At 40.2% G+C, this 18,639-nt stretch overlaps 1 protein-coding gene across 3 annotated transcripts in view; it reads left to right on the top strand.

Annotated features, from left to right (window-relative positions):
* Nucleotides 1-17,214, top strand: part of LONRF2 (LON peptidase N-terminal domain and ring finger 2) — a 39,052-nt gene extending 21,838 nt beyond the window's left edge. Inside the window, exons 4-13 of one of the 3 annotated variants that reach the window (XM_087426223.1) lie at nt 1,256-1,417; nt 1,950-2,151; nt 2,539-2,638; nt 2,917-3,031; nt 6,368-6,489; nt 7,791-7,949; nt 11,009-11,171; nt 13,762-13,911; nt 15,873-15,997; nt 16,086-17,214. In XM_087426223.1, coding sequence (XP_087282349.1) covers nt 1,256-1,417; nt 1,950-2,151; nt 2,539-2,638; nt 2,917-3,031; nt 6,368-6,489; nt 7,791-7,949; nt 11,009-11,171; nt 13,762-13,911; nt 15,873-15,997; nt 16,086-16,113 — 1,326 coding nt within the window. In that variant the 3' untranslated portion in view covers nt 16,114-17,214. Of the gene's footprint in view, nt 1-1,255; nt 1,418-1,949; nt 2,152-2,538; nt 2,639-2,916; nt 3,032-6,367; nt 6,490-7,790; nt 7,950-11,008; nt 11,172-13,761; nt 13,912-15,872 lie in introns of all 3 variants that reach the window. The other 2 variants (XM_087426225.1, XM_087426224.1) reach the window with 2 other exon arrangements.
* Nucleotides 17,215-18,639: the final 1,425 nt, after the last annotated feature.

Raw genomic sequence — 18,639 nt, 5'->3', positions numbered from 1 at the left:
ACCATCACATTGTTGGCTCCTATTAGAACTATAGTTAGCTAAAACACCTAGATCTTTTTTTTTAAATGAGAACTTTCTAGCGTACTTTTTATCCTTTTTTTTTTTTTTTTTTTTTTTTTGCAGTTGATTGTTCTTTGTTAATCCTGTTGAATTGTAACTCATTGGTTTTGGCCATTGTCTAAACTTGTCAAAATAATATGAATCTTGAGTTGGCTATTTTAACTATCCCTGCCTGCTTTGTCCCACCTGAAAATGTCACAAGAATCCTAAAATATATCATATCTCAGCTGATCTTTACAACAGCATAAAATTCAGCCTGAGGTCAGAGAGATTAAAGATTAAGCAGGTTCACAAAGTTCCCAGGACCGGAATTTAAGTCTCGTGCATTCTTGTCTGTCTGGTGCTTTTTCAGACATGATGTTTTTCCCTCCAGCGTTCTTTGGTAATAGATATCTTCTATCACAAATAGTGCCAAAATACTGCCAGCCTTTTGGTACCCGGGAAGCGTGGTACCCTGCCTGGCACCACCTGCTGAAGCTCCTCAGAGTCAGTGCTGAGGACACTGATGTCCCTGTTGAGATGCTGTTCTCGTTGCTGCCGAGGTCGTGGGTTCTGGTGCACTCACCTGTCACATGAGGAGCAGTGGGGGGATTCTTTGTTGAGGCGTTAGCCACTTCTTTTTGCCTCTCCTAGGCCCTTGGATTCAGCTGAGCCCAGAGGTTTGGCAGGACCCTCGAGTGACTGGCAGTCACTTCCCACCACCACCAAAAGCTGGTCCATGGGTCCTGAACCAGAAATATGGCCTTTCACCTGTCTTCATTTCAAGTCCTTTGCCAGGTGGCTCTTCTGATTCTCTTGTAAATTGAGCAGTCCTCTAGAAATATCTCAATCCTGTGGGTGATCACAGTTTAGAGTTAATCTGAGACCCCCTGTAACCTCTGTACCCCGCTTTTGTCTCTTATTCATGAGACTTTTAGAGAGATTTTCTGTAGAAGATGTGTAAGGACCAGACAGAAAGAAAGTGTAATGCTCATATTTTGTAATTGTTAAGACTAAAATGGAAAGGGACTGGGAGCTAAAGTGCTTACAACATTCACTGTGGTTTCAGAAACGTTTGAATTTTAAAATATTGTCAATTGGAATATGGTAATTATTCTTTTCAATGTTTTAGGCCTATTTGGCCTCACAGTTTCCTGTGAATGTGATATATATTTTTCAAAAGTGCTTTAACATTTTTTTCTTGGCAATTTTATAGGTAATGTGTGAGGTGTTTTTTCCAGCTTCAGAAAATGTGCATCCAAATTTAATCTCTTCCATCCAAAGCAGAACGTTGAGCACCAGATTAAAGGCTCAGTGTCGCAGCCATGTGAACACCCAGCCTCCCCTGGAAGAAGGTGATAATGCAGGGAGTTCTAAGGTATGAGGTGCTTGTGTTTGTCAGTATTATCTTGATCAAGCTTTGTGTAATTCCTTAATTTTGAATGTTTACAAGCTATTCAGACTGTGTGGCATTACGTTAGTTCGAAGTACTTCTCAAGACCAGTTCTAGCTCCTCAACCTGAGAGTTGAAACTTTTAAAGGAAATTGGTAGAAATTATGAAAATGATTGAAGATTGAAAGAAACTTTTAGACATTTCCAAACAACCCAAAGCATCAGGAGACTTGAAATTATTTATAATTATTTCTTTTCTCCAAGAAAAAGCAGGGGATGGTTATGAATATATGAAGACTGATGTTCAGTTGATCTTTCTCAGGAAGAAATCATCCTATATTTTACCGTGAAAAGTGTAAAGTTCATCTTGGAAGTTAATAGATGAAACCAATTATGAAGGAAGAGTATAAGCCCTCTTTTTTCCAAAGATTTCTAAGAAAGGCTACTGCAGGAATTTTTTTTTGTCTTATATTGTGATTTCTTTAATATTCAGGATGCTTTTTTCCTTCTTAACCAGAATGCATCTGAGAAATCCGATGTGTTTAGAAATGCCAGTTCTTCAGTTTTATGTTATATACTGGGTCTGCACTTTGAGGAGGATAAAGAAGTGTTAGAAAGTATCCTTCCAGTAGCACCCAGCACCGGTTTAAAGAGACAGTTTCCGGATGATTTGGAGAATGTGCAAGGCGTGAACACCCCTGGAAAAATTCCCAGAAAAGGTCAGTAAGCTGTTTGCCATGGACTTGTGTGACTCCAGAGTGAGAGAATGGCAGCTAATATTCAATATATTTAAAAAAATTTACACAGGTAGTTTAAAATTAATAATGAAATGAATATATCAGCCTTAAGATTATAGAACAGTTTAAATGGTTAATCCTTCAAGGACTTGCTAGAAATAGCAGAAAAAATTTAGATGTAGCTTAACTTTTATTTGTGCTTACTGTCTGGATCACTTATTGCTATATACTGTTAATTGGACAGGAACCTTTCCTGCCCTGCATGATTTGTTACATTGGTATAACACATTTTATCCAGAGGAAATACAGTTATTGCATGCTGTTATCCAGATGTGCAAGTGTTAATTATAGCATTTTAAATTTTTTCAGAGGCAGATTCCTCACCTCAAAAGAACATGAACCCTAATATAGGAGAAGGTCCAGAGCTCTCGATAGATGTAACTGACTTTGAGTGTGCCCTTTGCATGAGGTAGGATGATGTAGAATCTATGCAACTTGAAAAATTCAGCCTTTCTGAATTTTATATCCTAAACATAATGAGATTTTTATTATCAGAAAAATTACATATACCTCAGTAATAATTGATTTCTCTTTAAAAAATTTGATAAGGAAAATATAAATGGAAATGGGTATAAGTGATTTCTACAAAGTAAGGGAATTGCCTAAGGAATTCTTATTATAAAATAAACAGATTATTTGAAAGTTTCTTCTGGACACTTTTTCTGAAAACTCAGATGTGTTTTCCAGGTTGCTCTTTGAGCCCGTCACTACACCATGTGGACATACCTTCTGCCTGAAATGCCTTGAGCGCTGCCTCGACCACGCGCCACACTGTCCACTGTGCAAAGAGAAACTTTCGGAAGTGAGTATTTCTTGTGAAACGAGAAGACGGTTCCGCCCTCTTCTCATCCCTCAGTAGATGGTCAGTTCGTGGGTTGGCTTTGCTTCTACTACCCATTTTTTAAAGAAAGGCAGATTTCTCCAACCAAAGGTGGGTCTCTTTCCCATCTTTCTGAGTTCTCAAAAAATACACAGGGAAAGTTTGGATACAGAAACAACTAAATGTCAAGGAAATTTTCAGGCATGAATTATAGTTGAGATACATTGAAAATAGGTGACATTGTTGGAACACTTAGTATATGTTAATTATAAAGAGTTGAGATGACATTACTGAGCCCTTACCATATGTTAATCATAACAGACTGTGATGACATTATGGCGCACTTGACGGGCGTCAGGGATTCTCTCCTTTACCTCATCTCAAGGTGGAGTCATATTCATAGTACTCAGTTTTGCATAGGATTGAAGACTTGATCATTTCTGACTACTGGGAAGTCCCTTTGGTGCATAAGTATCTTTTGTCTGAAATCAAAACCAGTAAAAATTAAGGTCCATGGGGGAAGCTGTTTAATTATATCTAACCCAAATATACTAGCCTGGTGGTTTAGTAGTAAAGATCCATCTCTCTTACCACTGCAGCCTGTGTTCATTCCCCAGTCAGGGAACCACACCACCCGTCTGTCAGTTGTCATAGTGTGGTGACTGCGTGTGGCTGTGATGCTGACAGCTATGCCACCTGTATTTCAAAAACCAGCAGGGGCACCCGTGGTGGACAAGTTTCAGCAGAGCTTCCAGACTAAGACAGACTAGAAGGACCTAGCCACTCCCTTTGAAGATATTGGCCGTGAAAACCCTATGAATAGCGGCTGAGCATTGCCTGATACAGCGCCAGAAGGTGAGAGGAGGGCACAAAAGGACCAGGCAGGGTTCCGCTCTGCTGTCCACAGGGTCACTGGGAGTCAGAATCAACTCCACGGGGCTTACAACAAACTCAGGTATAAACTGTTAAATCCATACATTAGGTATGATAAATACAATAAATAATGTTTAAAAGCTGAATGCTTTTGGGTCAGTTTTTCAAATAATGAATGTGTATCAACTGTATTGGGCTCTGGTCCTGTTGGTGCCACTAACTTTCCACAAAGCAAGTTATTTAACTTCTTTGGATGGGAGGGAATTTATGTTTTCATCCATAAAATGATACTGATTATATTTTCCTTAATTACCTCCTACAGATTAAACTCACTTAATACATTTGAAGTAGGATAAAGTGATTTTTTTAAATGAGTGTACTGTAAAATTCATTTTTAAATCTGACATGGTAAAGGAGATAGTATACTTAAGTGAATTTTTAAATGTAACTAATAATTTTTAATTTACTGCTAAAACTTGTTAAAATAAGTTATTATAATTGAACCCTTTCTAAAATGTTATATATACCTACTTGCTTTGTTAAATTGCACTCCTACTGAATCTTTCTGCGTTATTCAGAGTTCTCACTGTGAACATCAACCATTGTGCTATGCACCATGCGTTGTGATGGTAGATGCTTTTTGAGTCTACGTAGCGGTTTCCGTTGGTGGTTCTACTCCACGGTGTTTGCTGTCTCTTCTTGCTAGCAGTGACATAGCATCTCACCTGCTGCCTTGTTGTACCCATGCTTGTCTGGGCCAGTGGGTACAGCCCTGGTGGAGATGCTCGCCTGTTCTCAGAAAGTGAAATGCATGTCTGTGACCATTGTTTGTATCACAGACCCTTCATTCACTTCTGTGTTCAGTGCTGCCTCAGAGGAGGCTATGCGATGAAGCGGTGTCTGGAGGTGGCACTAGAATTTAAACTCCTTAGGGACAGAGATGATTTCTGTTTTTCACTCTTATTTCCAGGGACCAGAACACATACTAGAGGTTCAGGAAATCTTTGCTGAATGAATGAGTGAATGACTGCATGCAAGCTATACGTAGATTGCCAATCTTCCAGAAATTATATTATAATAAAACTAAAATCCAGAATCATAATTTGATCTTTGTTCAATGCAGAAATCACTTCATGAATTTATACTTCCTCACATGCATTATTATACACATGATTTGTCAAATCTTTGTATCTACAGAAACCTTGTTAACATAATGCCAAGTAAAGCAAATTTTATTGCATTACTCTTCAATAAAAGGATACCATAAACTAAGTTTATAAATACCTATGTGATTAATAATGAAAACTATGAAGTAGTATTGTGAATTAAGTAAGACGTGTTTCTGCTGGTTATTCTGTACATGAGGTTCTCAAACACAGCTGTTTCCAGAGGTTGAACTCCTAGTTCTCAGTCAGTTACAGCAATATGTGTAGCTTTTCACACAAGCTGGAGGGAAACGTGGCGGTATGTCAGGACTCACCCAGACATACGTGTGTGGGAGTTGTGTAGAGCCAGAAATGCAGCAGGTTTCCAGAGAAACAGCAGCACAGCACATTGAAACCTACAGGCCTGGGGTCCTGACTGTGCCACGGTGGCTCTGCACTGGTCCCTTAACCTTTCTGAGACCCTGCCTCTTCTTTAGTGCAGTATAGACAATACCTGTAGTAAAGTGCTGTTTTAAGGCTAATATATGAAGCATCTGCAATTGGTACCTTATGTATATTAGAATGTCAGTGAAGAAGAGGTGTTATTTATAAATTCACATGCCTGAGATAAAAACAATGCACACACACAGAGTAATAGTTATTCAGCCGCATATGACCCTTCAACCCATTGATCCTAGCACTTTTTTATTCAGTTTCTACCTACTATCCCCTTCACATCTTGCTTTAATTCCTTGGTCCCTCACTCCCTTTCTCAACCCAAGTGAAGTCAACTCTGCGTTTTGCATGTGTCCGTATAAGTAACATAGCAAAGTGAGAGAAAAACCAGAAAATTGGGGAGATTGGTTTCAATTTAAATACACAGTCTTAAATCTTAGACTCAAAACATTAGTAGTCATTCTTACTATTCTTTCTAGTAGCTTCAGTTTTTCACTCTCTAAGATGATTATTTCATATTTCTCTTCTCTCCCAACAAATCCTACTCGCTTTCGCTCTTCCTCTCTGATATTATGACACTTGATTGAAAATCTAGAAGCCATCAGGATTGGGATTGCTTCATCCTTCCACCAGGTGAACACCTCCTGCCCTTTTCTCCTAGAGGAGGAACTGCCCTGCCTCGTCCCTGCCAGGCTGACCTCCGTGCTCTCATCCCCATCCCTTCTGTTTTTTCAAAGACCACACCTCTCTGCCTCCTTGTGGACCTTTCCGACTGGGAAGAGGGTGCTTTGCCCTTTAGAATTAATTACCACGTGGTATTATTTAACATTTTCTTTTGTTACAGTTGTTGGCAAGCAGAAATTTTAATATAACTATTCTAGCCGAAGAATTAATATTTCGATATTTGTCGGATGAACTGTCTGATAGGAAGAGAATATATGATGAAGAAATGACAGAACTATCAAAGTAAGTCCCCATGCTCTATGTCCGTGGTCTTGCATAGAGATTAAAGAAGAAAATCCTCATTAACCTCATAGCTTTATCTTGGTATTTTCACCCCTTGGCGGAGAAATCAGAAAGCCTCAAAATAGAAAAAAATATTAATTGCAAAGAGTTTATGGAAATAATTGAGATTATAAGACATATCTTAAAAGTGTGTTTTAACAAAATTGTGTAGTTGCTTTCTGTATCTAAATAAGCAAGATTGAGTTTTTCAGAATTGAAAAGGCACAGTATATATAAACAGAAGGGAAAACAGCATTACCACTCAAAATAGGCTTGACAGTTGTTTTGTTGTGTTGTTTTTTTAATTCACAGTTGTTTTTTACAGTTGTCTTTTAAAGTGATTAAAGTTTTGTTTTGTAGTAACCTTAACTATTGAGATCTTTTAATTCTTCAACTCTTTTTGTTTAGAACTCATTACCTTTGACTACTATGTAGTTTTTGCTTTCATCAGAATTTTTTTCTTATTCATTTATTGCTGTTTTTATTTTTATTGGGATATAATTGACATATATAACATTATATTAGTTTCGGGTGTACAGCATGATTGGGTATTTGTATATATTGCAAAATTATCACCACAGTAAGTCTAGTTAACATCTATCACCATACATACAGTAGTTACAGAATTTTTTTTTGTTGTGGTAAGAACATTTAAGATCAACTCTCTTAGCAACTTTCAGGTGTGCAATACAGTATTATTAACTACAGTTACCATGTTGTACATTACATCCCCAGGACTTATTTTATAACTGGAAGTTTGTACCTTTTGACCTTCTTCACCCATTTCTCTCACTCCCCTCCACCTTGCCTCTGGTAATCACCCATCTTTTGTCTGTATCTATAAGCTCAGTTTTGGGATTTTTTTTTTTTTAGGTTCCACATATGGGTGAGTGAGATCATACGGTATTTCTCTCTCTCTCTCTGTTATTGCACTAAAGATAATGCCCTCAAGGACATCAGAATTTTTTTTATACTAGTCATAAGCTATAACTTTTTCTAAGTAAACTAATACAATTCAACATGTTCTCTATCATCAAATTAAATAAGAGAGTTTTGGCAGGAAACCCGGGTGAGCTGAGAACTTTCTTATAGTGTGGTCCTTGGCTTTCTTTCCCACTCAAGACTGAGGCAGGCCTCGGTTTTATTTTGTAAATGAGAGAATTGAGGTTGCTAGCTTTTGCTTGCCCTTTTATAATGACTAATACTCCCTTCTGTTTCTAATCGCTCCTACATCTAAGTTAACCTTTTCCTTTACCCTACAGTCTGACCAGAGACGTCCCCATCTTTGTGTGCGCCATGGCCTTCCCCACTGTCCCATGTCCACTCCACGTCTTTGAGCCCCGCTATCGGCTTATGATAAGGAGATGCATGGAAACTGGCACCAAACGCTTTGGCATGTGTTTATCTGCTGAGCACGCAGGGTGAGAATTATCAGCATTCAAAGGATCCTAATTAAATGTATCATTTGTCATTTTTCTTGAAGAACGGTTGAGGATGATGTTGAAAATCTCCAGTGGCTCCCATCACATAACAAAGTATAAATTCGAGCCATCCATGATGTGATCTCAACCTTCTTTCTAGCCTCTTCTCCTACTCCTTCCTTTCAAACTTTGTACCTGCTGGTCCACTATGATATCATTTGTCCTTCTCTCAATACAGTTCATGTTTTCATACCTCCATGCTTCTCTCTGCCTGCAGTTTTCTTTTAGCTCATCAATTTACAAATGAATCTGGTCCAACTTTTCAGATCTTAAGAAAATTGCTACATCCTCCACAAAACCTTTTTTTATCTGCACAGCCAGAAAATTTTCAGTCTTATAAAACCCACAGCACTTGGTTTTTACCTCTCCTTGTTTGACATCATTTATCTAGGGAAGATGTTCCAAATCAGCAGGCAGCTCCCCTCCGTGGGCTGCTTTGGGAGTTCTGGGTCCTTCCCATCTCTTGGCTTCCTGAGCCCCTAGGGCTTTAGCAGCACTGCTTGGTCGTGATGAGGTCACTACATCCAAGTTCTGGCTGGTGGAAGAGGCACATGTGCTCTTAAAGGATTGTGGAGAGAAGGGACATACATCCTTGCTGCTCACACCTACTGCAGAGGAGGCTGGGAAATGCAGTCCACCCATGTGCTCAAGAAGAAGAGGAGAATGAATTTTTAGGGCCACCTACTAGTTTCCACCATAAATACTTTAGGAACAGATCATTTTGAATATATGTGTAGGACCTTTATGGAGAAAATTCTACTTTATTGGAAGACATTCAAGGAGATCTAAATAAATGTAGAGAAATACCATGTTCATGGATGCATAGACTCAATGTTATAGAAATGCCAGTTTTACCCAAATTAATCTATAAATCCAGAGTAGTTTCAGTCAATATCCAGGAGGGTTTTTTTCATGGAATTGCTCAAGCTGATTTTAGAATCAGAATGGAAAAGCAAAAGACAGACTAAGATCATGATGGTTTTGAAGAAAACAGCTGAGCAAGATGGGAGAACATTCCTACAATGTCAGACTTACAAGTCATAGTAAGTAGACCATTGAAACAGAGTATAGAGATAAGAAACTGATCCACTCATATGGACTTCAAATTCATATATAGTTTTATGAGAAAACGCAAACTACTCAATAAAAGGTACTCAGAAAATTAGTGGGTAACCCAAATGGGGAAAGAAATCTCTTCTCTGCCTTATATCATACACACAAAATAATGCATTTACATTCCCAGTATGAAATGTGGAAAACAAAATATTAAAAAACTTAAGAGAAAGTGTTGGGGACTATTTTTATAGTTAGGAATAAGGAAAGAATTTTTTCTTTTTTTACACAGGATGCTGAAGACACATAGTGTAGAGGAAGAGATTAATTTGAATATATTAAAATTTGATTCATCAAAATCAGCAAAAGCAAAGTGAAAAGACAAGTTCCAGAAGTTCCCCTCCCACCGAGGACATAGAGCAGTGTGAAGAGTGTTACTCTAGATAAATTACAGAACATAAGTTTCTTGCGCCCATCAGAGTGCGTAGGTTGCTCAGGGCAACGGAGGAGAGCCAGGTCCCTCCAGGGAGAGAGTAGACAAGAGCCCTGGCTCACCTGTGGCAGAGCTCCAGAGAAGAAGACGTACAAGTGTGCAGGAAGAATTCAGCTAATTTTTTTAGCAAATTTCTAATGGCCGCCTGTGGACAAGTGTGAGAGTCTAGGTCCCCTTGGAGCTGCGGATGCAGGGGGAGTTTGTACCCACTCACAGGTTCCCGTCCACAGATGGGATGCTCCTTGGAGAGACAGGTTCTGCAGTGGAGACAGACTTTGGAGGGGCCGACATTTGAGGCTGCCTGCTGGTCACTGGGGGCTACAAGTCCTCCGTTGAAGGGGATTTTCAGGGTGCCTCCGTGCACGCCACAGCTGTAGATAAGATAGTTCTGTTAGATAACCAGGAAGAGACAGTTGTATTAGAGATCTCAGAAGGGGTGTCCAGCAGGCAGTTGGCGTGTAACTTGAGAATCATCACTCATCATTAGTTTGAAGATGTGTAGTGAAGTTGTTCATTCGCTTTAGAATCAGATAGCCTTGGGTTCAAATCTTGGCTTTAAATCTTAAACTGTGTCCTTAGATAAGTTGTTTAATTTTTCTAAGCCTCCTTGTTTTTGTGAGGCTCAAGTAAGTACATATTGTAAACTGCTCTGTGTAGAGCTTGACACAGGGTAGGCACGCTCAGTATCATCAGGATACAGACGACAGTTAAAAACTGCGAGGGAGGGTACGATCACTGGGAGAGCTTGGAGGGAGGACACAAGTAGCCAAGGATGCCCTCGTGGGTAGTCTCAGTGTGTAAGGGGCATTTGGAGGAAGTGAGCTGTGAAGGGCTGGATTGGTCAGAGAGGGCAAAAGGAGAGCAGCAGAGGGTGTTGGGTCAGTGAAGGTCAGCAGGGTCATGCGACTTCTGCTGGGGTCGTTTCAGTGAGACACTGGGATATTGAGGTGTGAAATGGAGACAAGGAGATGAAGGCAGTGATTGTAGATGACTTTCCATAGCAGTTCGTTGGGGAGGATGGAGTTGACCAGCATCGGTGGAAGTGGAGGAGGAGGGAGCAGAGTCTGAGTGACCTGGGGGCCTGGGCAGGGTCTGTGCTTTCTGGAGCTCCTGACGGTGCTCCCTGGCCAAGGGGGCTGAGGATTTAAGAGTCCATCTCTCTCCATCCCTTGGGTCCTTCTCAAAGCACGAGCTTGTTTGAACAACTGAGGCACGAGTGCTCTCTCACCTCCAGCCCTTCCTCTGCAGCCATTGCACACCAGTATACTTCCCATTTACCAGAAGGAATCATCTGCAGGTGTCTCAGAGAAAATAACCTTGGTGGTTCCATGTGGAGACACCATTTGTTTTGTTTGATTTTTTATTCGTTTAAGACCCAGACTTACATCTAGGGAAAACTAAAGACTTCCTGCATTTTTTAAGTCATGGTCATTTCTCCGGACTGTCCTTTCAGGATTTCAGAGTATGGCTGCATGCTGGAGATTAAGGAGGTCAGAACCTTCCCTGATGGGAGTTCCGTGGTGGATGCCATTGGCATTAGTCGGTTCAGAGTTTTAAGCCACCGTCACAGAGATGGCTATAACACGGCAGACATTGAATATCTTGAAGACGAAAAGGTGAGGTTTATTTTACTGGTGTATGTTCAAGAGGTCAGTCACCTTATTTCCCTCTGCATTGTGGAAAACACTTGGTCAAATTTTTAATGACAATATTACTTATTTCCTTCTTAGTTCAGCACTTAAGTTATTTATTATCTCAGATTTTTTCCTGATTTGGAGCTGATAGAAAAATACTCTCCCCCTGAAAAATTTACCTTATTGCCAAAACTTGCAAAATGGGTTTGGGATTCATTGTTTTGATGTTCTGGTCCTGAGATGGGCAAACTTTTTCTGTAAAGGGCCGCACAGTAACTACCTTAGACGTTCCAGGCCACATGGTCTCTGTTGCCACTGCGTAACTCTGCTGTCGTAGCACAGAAGCAGCTGTAGGCGACATGTGAACGAATCGCCATGACTGGTTTCCACAAACGTGGTATTTGCAAAGACATGCGACTAACAAGTTGACTTGTGAGCAGTAGTCACTCTGAACTAGGTAGTGGTATCAGTTCAGAGTGAGACACAACATAAAACAGTAGTGCTGAGAAGTACCTTCTGAAGCTGAGTATAAAAGGCTTGGATCTCTTATCCCTTAGGAATTATGTGTGAGTCTAATAGAAATATCAGGACACGTAATTTGACAGATTAACAAAGTGTTTTGAAGGGATTCTCAAAAATACTTGTACAAGGATGTCCGTAGTAGTCTTATTCATTAAGCAAAACTGGAAACAGCTCAGATGCTCATCAGCAGGTGAATGTATAAGCAAATTGTTGTATATTCATACTGTGAAATATTACTTGGCAATAAAAAGGAGTGAACTACTGATGCACAGAACAACACGGATGAATCTCATAGACATTATGCTAAGCCAGAGGAGCCGGACACTACAAAAAATGTGTACTGTTTGACTCCATTTATATACTTCCAAGAATGGACATAACTAGCTTCTGGTAGTAGAGGTCGGAGAGTGGTTGTGGGGTGGGAGTTGTGATTGACTGGAAAGGGGATGCAGAAATCCTTCCAGGTGGCTGAAATGTTCTCCATCCTGTTTACAATGGTGGTTTCACTGGAGTATACAGTGGACAAAACTCTTTGAGCTAAACAATTAAGATCTATGCATTTTTTGTATGTAAATTATGCTGCAACAAAAACATTAAAAATATATAGGAGGAGGAAATCCTTGGATTGTTGTATCCCTCTTTTGAATTCTTTGGTTCGCATTGAGAAATGTGGAAATGGAGAGTCTTTAGCCATCTCACATCACACTGGAACTCACTTTGGGGACAGCGGTGTTCACTCGTGACACCTGTGAGTAGAGTCACACCAAAGTGCCAGCTCTGTCCCCTTTCCAGCTGCTGTTTCAGGTCGTCTGTGAGCACAAGGCCTCGCAGTGCGGAGGAGCAGAGCACAGCGAGTCCAACTCCAAGGTGTCGGGACCAGGGAGCTGGGTTTAAAGGCTGTGACTGAAGGTGATAGTTCTCAGGGTCCCTCTGCTGCCCTGATAACAAATCTGATGGAGGGTTTATCGACTATTGTTGTGGATGATGGCTTTGAATGGCGTATGTATTTATTTTAAAATGGGGAGCCTAAATAGCTACAACATGAAATAATTTTAGTGTTTTTTTTTTTTTAAAGAAAACACTCCACTATATAGGAATATTTGATTTGTATAGATCAAATTGAGAATGGTTATATGTATTACAATCTAATTCCTTAGTTTACCATAGTTTTCATAGATACTGGAATTTGATAACTAGACAGGACCTTAATGGTCTATTCCCATTTTACAGATGAGAAAACTCTGTCCTAAGGAGGCTATGTGACTGGCTAAAACTCATCCGTGAGAGTCAGTGATGAAGCTAGAACAAGCCCCCCAGGCCCCTGATCCCCAGTCCTTGCACTTCCCACTCAGGTTCCTAAGTAGGACCGAGACATGCTTGAAATGAGTGACTTGACAGGGAGATGGGTGCCCAGAAGCAAAGCATGGTAAATCTAAAGTGTTAGGGCCACCACTGACATGAGGCCAATGCAGTGAGTGCACTGTAGCTGGAACATCTGTTGGAATATAGTCTGGTGATATGGAATATAATTTTTAAACTAACTCTTTGACTTGGGTGTAAAGTTTTTAAACTGTTAAACTCTTCTACTTCTAGGAAACTGTCCTGAGGGAATGACAGCCCCTTCTCTCACCACAAAAAACCCCCAAAAAACCACTTTTGCATAAGTATTTATATTACTGTGTTATTTTTAAAAATGAAAAATTGGGAATGATGTTAACATAGCTTATGAGAATGGTTGAGTAAATGATGGTATAGCTCAAATATATGATTGCATGTAGCCATGAAAATTATTCATAATAGCATGGGATATGTGCTTATATTGTAGTGTTGAGAGAAAAATCAGAATGCGATAGACAGGATAGATAGATCTCCACTATGTAAAAAAAGTGCAGTTTCTATGTTGAGCATGTATCTTGTTTATAAAACACTAATGAATTATCAAAGTAATTAATGCCATGAATCCCATTTAGCAGAAGCAGCAGAGGTCACTCACTGTATTTCGTGTGTAATAATGAATTGTTAAACTGGTCATGTCTTTTTCTTTGGTCAGGTAGAAGGTCCCGAGTATGAAGAACTTACCACTCTTCATGATTCAGTTTATCAACAGTCTGTTTCCTGGTTTACTTCACTTCGAGATCACATGAAAGAACAAATTTTAAGTCATTTTGGGTTAATGCCAGACAGGGAACCTGAGCCTCAGGTACGTTCTCCTTTTTTCTTATATGATGCTGTGATTTCCAGTTGTGATGTGTGGTGGTATTATGTTATATACTCCATGTGCTTATGAACCAGTTCATTTATTAACAGCCCAAAGAAGCACCTAATACAGTAGCATGTGCCTTTTGGAGCAAAGCAATAAATGCTTTCTGATTAATGCTGCATAAAGGTAATTTCTTTTCTATCAAAAATCAGTTTATTCTGATCAGCTGTCAGCTTTTGTACTTTTACTTCTCTCATCAGCATCGTAAGATTTAAATAGCAATTTTGGTTTATTGGCATCAACCCTCCACATTTGGTGCATCACATTGCCTGGCACCTAATAAACAGGTGTCACATAAATGAAGAGCAAATCTCCTAACTCCTGTTAAGTCAGAAGCTTGTGCCCTTCTGTTCGCTCGTCATGGGCTTCTGCTGGTGCCCCGCAGGAGGGCTTTCGGTGACGCTGGTTCTTTAAGCAGTGAATGGGCTTCAGGTGTGCGCAGCATTTCTGCATGCCAGTCACTCCTCTCCTCTGCGTTTGGGTGACAGAGCCAGGCAGCGATGGTTTAGGATTGTGACTGAGAGCATACAGTTCCCCCTACTGTACACACACACCCCTCTGGAGAAAGGTAGGGAGGGACCAGCTCTCAGTGGGTTTAGGCTCAGATGAAATGTCTTTTGTGTCTTTTCCATCCATTTTTATCTTTTCCTGTCTCTTGAGGGCTTCTGTCTTTTACCACCACCTGAGTTCTGTCTTTTCCAAACTCAGGACAGTGCTTTAAGACAGAAATTGCCTCTGAATCCTTCCTCACCTTCCACTTTCCCATAACCCCCTCTTCCTACTCTGCATTGTAGCTCAGATTCAGGGAGCAAGGCGGTTAGACTAATTCGAATCAAGGTATAAATCATTCTTTTCTGTAGGGAGTTTTGCTTATTAATCCAAATTAGTCTCTAATTGGGAGATACAAATTACACAAATGTAGTGGCTTAAGACAACAGAAATTTATCTTACAGTTCTGGAGGTTGGAAGTCCGACACAGGTCTCACCAGGCTCTGATCAAGGTGATGGCAGGACTTGATTCCTTTTTGGAGGTTCTAAAGAATCCATTTCCTTACCTTTTTAGCTTCTAAAGTCTGCTGGCACTGCTTGGTTCTTGCCCTTTCCTCCATCTTCGAAGCCAGCAGTGTTACACTGTCTGACCATTCTTCCACAGTCACATCTCTCTCTGACCACAGCCCAGAAAAGTTCTCTGCTTGAAGGATCTGTGTGATGACATTGATCCCACCAGGATAATCCAGCATAATCTCTCCATCTCAATGTCCTTAATCACTTCTGCAAAGTCCCTTGTGCCATGGAAGCTACCATATTCACAGGTTTCAGGAATTAGGGAGTGGACACTTTTGGGAAACTATTTTTCTTCCTACCACAGAGGATTTTAGGTAGTACATGGGAGATAGTTTTATGCTGAGCCCTTCCCATTAAGCATGCCACTCAGTTTTTCCCCACTCTGTTAGATGAGGAGGGAAAAGGAGAGTTGTGAATCGTGTAGAAGGTCGTTTTCTCCAACCCTTGGAAGGGAGGCTGGTGCCTTCCTCACAGTGGCTTGGCTGCTGCTGTGCACTTTGGCCTCAGTGTTACTCCTAATCTTTCAGTAGAAGCTACCTCACCCTAAGCTAAGGTGACTCCACAGTCCACCCTCCCTGGTTCTCAGCTGGAATTCTGCATTGGAAGATGCCTCTCTTGCAAGCCCTTTTGTGAGTTCCCCCACACTTAGATGTGTAATGTAAGAGTAAACTGTATTTTGAGGGCTGGATGAATTGTGAAGTAGACCTAAGTTAGGAGGTGGCACTTAATTCTTGCTCATGTTTGTTGGTGAAATAAAAGACAGCATTGGAAGGATAGGCTTGATAGGCTTGTATTTTAGGCGATAATTTTGTGGTTTCCTTTCCTTTCTTTTGCAGAGTAATCCTAGTGGTCCTGCTTGGTCCTGGTGGATCCTGGCGGTGTTGCCATTGGAACGCAAGGCTCAGCTGGCTATACTCGGCATGACCTCGCTTAAAGAGCGTCTGCTCGCCATTCGGAGAATGTTAGTCATCATCACGCGTAAGATGAATAGTTGGCAAGAGCTGGTTAATAGCAGAGAGAGAAATAATTGATTTTCTCTCTCTGTCAAGGTTTCCGGAAGCCATTGTACTTTCATGAGGAATGTGAGGAGGGGACGAGTAGCATCCCATTCATCGCATTTTGTAAAATGCCTGTTGATAGTGTTACAACATGGAACACTTAGCAGATATTGACTCCTACTCAAAAGTTAAGTCTGTGCCTGGTGGAATCTGACTCTGTACAAGGTTAGCCTGAAGTTTGAATGGAGCCCATGGTTGGAAAACAACCTAAGAACATCTCTTTGAAGCAGATGTTTCTGGCGTGTGCAGTGCACTGACAGCATGGGCACCACAGATGGTTTACAAATGGTTTAGGTTTTTGCAAGGAAGAAGGAGTCCCTTCCTAGTAAAGTACCTTGCTACACCAGATGGGAACAGCGTGCTTCAGTGGCCAGACAGTAAGGGGGCAATCATATTTTTATCTGGATGCAGATTTCTCAGAGCACGGGCTAACCAAAAATGTGCTTAGCTTTTGTGTGTCACTGTGAAGTTGTCTGTGAAATTGAGGAATCAAACCATTGTCCAGTGCAGGAGCCGAAATTAGGCCTTACCCAAGAAGTAGCCGCTGCCGGATAGAACTGTGTTTTGTTTTGTGTCCTGCAGTGGTTCAGTTGTTGGAAATTGCATGTTGTAATCAAGTGAATGTCAAAATACAGAAAGTGTACCTTGGAGATAGGAAAATCCGAGAACAGTATAGTTGATTTGAAGGGATGTGTGTTTATACACACTCAATAAAGAGCAAAACTGAGTTAAAACTGTACATGCATTGGGATGTCAAGCCTATGACCAAACTAGTGCAAAGAACCCCTTGAAAGCATAACCCTGTCTCAAAAGATTCCTCATTTAGGAATCTTTTCATCTTTCTACTAGGATTTCCATTAGAAATTAGGCCCATCAGTAAATATGAGTTCACCACCCATCCACTAATGCACGAAGACATTAAAAACCTGCTCTGAAATGGAAATCTATCTATTCTAGGAAAACATACTGGGAGAAAATTCAAGGAGAGGGAAACTGGTAAGGGATGTAAATATTCAAGTTTTTCTCCAACACAAACCGAAAAATTATCTTTGTATTTTTTGAAGTTTTACAGTGATCAGAGCAGGTGTTACCTATTAAAAAACAATACCTATAACTTCCAGCCTCTAGTGCGTATTGCTAACTTTGATTGGAATAACCATGTGAACCTGAGATACTGAACTGTTCTCACTGGCCCAAGCAGCTGGTGCATTCAATTAACTGAAAGATGATGAGGACCAGACTAGAGGGCAAATCACAGCTGTAAGTTTTGCTTTATTCATTCAAGGTATATATATGATTTTGAGTTTTAAAAGATAGATTGCATAATACCAAATGTTGGTGCTTTATTGTTCTATCAAGCATTTTATTAGAAAGACCTTATAATAGTATTTTTTTTTAATTGTAGCCCTTTTCAGTAGCTAAAACTCAGTTTCATCGTGTGAGTTAGAAAACACTACTAGTGGAACTTAGTCATAGAGTGAAAATGTGAAAGTATTTTCCAATGACATGTTTCCAGTCCCTCACTATTGTCAATCTCAAATCTCATCTTGAACATGGTTTACAGGCAATTTGGCCAAGTGGTTTCTAAAAGATTTTATTAATTCATGCATTAACAATAATGTTCAACTTTCTTAGGCATTATAACCTATGCTGATCATTTAAAGGAAAACAAAACTGTATCTGGTATGCCAGGAGACCTTTGTTAAAATGGTTCATGGAAATTGGTGTGCATTGAACATTCTCTGTCTCTTTTGGAAAATCATTTTCTACCTTAAAACTATATAATTGTTTCCCTTTGTGGATGTCTAAATAACCACAATGTGATCATAATTTCTCCAGGAGCCTTCCTGAAGTTAGGTGTCTATGCTCAGAGTATGCAGGCTTTCCCCGTAACAACTGGATGCTATTGCTCTCTCAGCCTCACTCCTTAAATGTCATAACTCACACAGTTCTTTAACCAGAACCATTAAGTTATCTCTTCCTGAATCTTTCTACCTCTTTCTGAGTCGTCTTCTCATTCTGAGTGTTCTTATGTGAAGCCTGTTCAATAGTAGTGATGCAGACTAGAGCAACGAAAGTTTTTGTTGTTTTTGTTTATTGACACCAAAGGGAATTGACTGTGATCACTTCATGCCCAGTCCAGCATCACACCTCCGCGGAGTACAAAGCAGGAGTGGATTGCTACTTCCTGAGCACTTAGGCTACATTGTTTATCAGGAAGTCGCACCAAGGAAATAGTATCCTGAGTCACATTATGAAGGAGGCTTCCTTTTATAAACTTAAAAAAAGAAAGAAACCCAAACTCCAGTTTGCTACAAATTGAGCTAAAGCAGAACAATCCCCTGCCTCCTCCCGCGCACCTCTTTTCTGTCATGGAGATGTCATTTCTAAGGATTTCTCAGAAAATAGTGTAATCTCTTGTTGGAAGTCAGAGCATTCCAATTTAATTTTACTGAAAATGTTCCAACGCTACCGCTCTAGTTACATCAGAATAAAAACAGAATCTACTTAGAGTAATAACAGTATGGGGGAGTAATTTTTCTTG

This window comes from Ceratotherium simum, chromosome 40 (assembly GCF_057802395.1).
Source record: "Ceratotherium simum simum isolate JZ-2026a chromosome 40, ASM5780239v1, whole genome shotgun sequence".
NCBI lineage: Eukaryota > Metazoa > Chordata > Mammalia > Perissodactyla > Rhinocerotidae > Ceratotherium > Ceratotherium simum.
The sequence above is the reverse complement of the archived record's forward strand: the minus strand, read 5'-3'. Positions and strand labels throughout refer to the sequence as shown.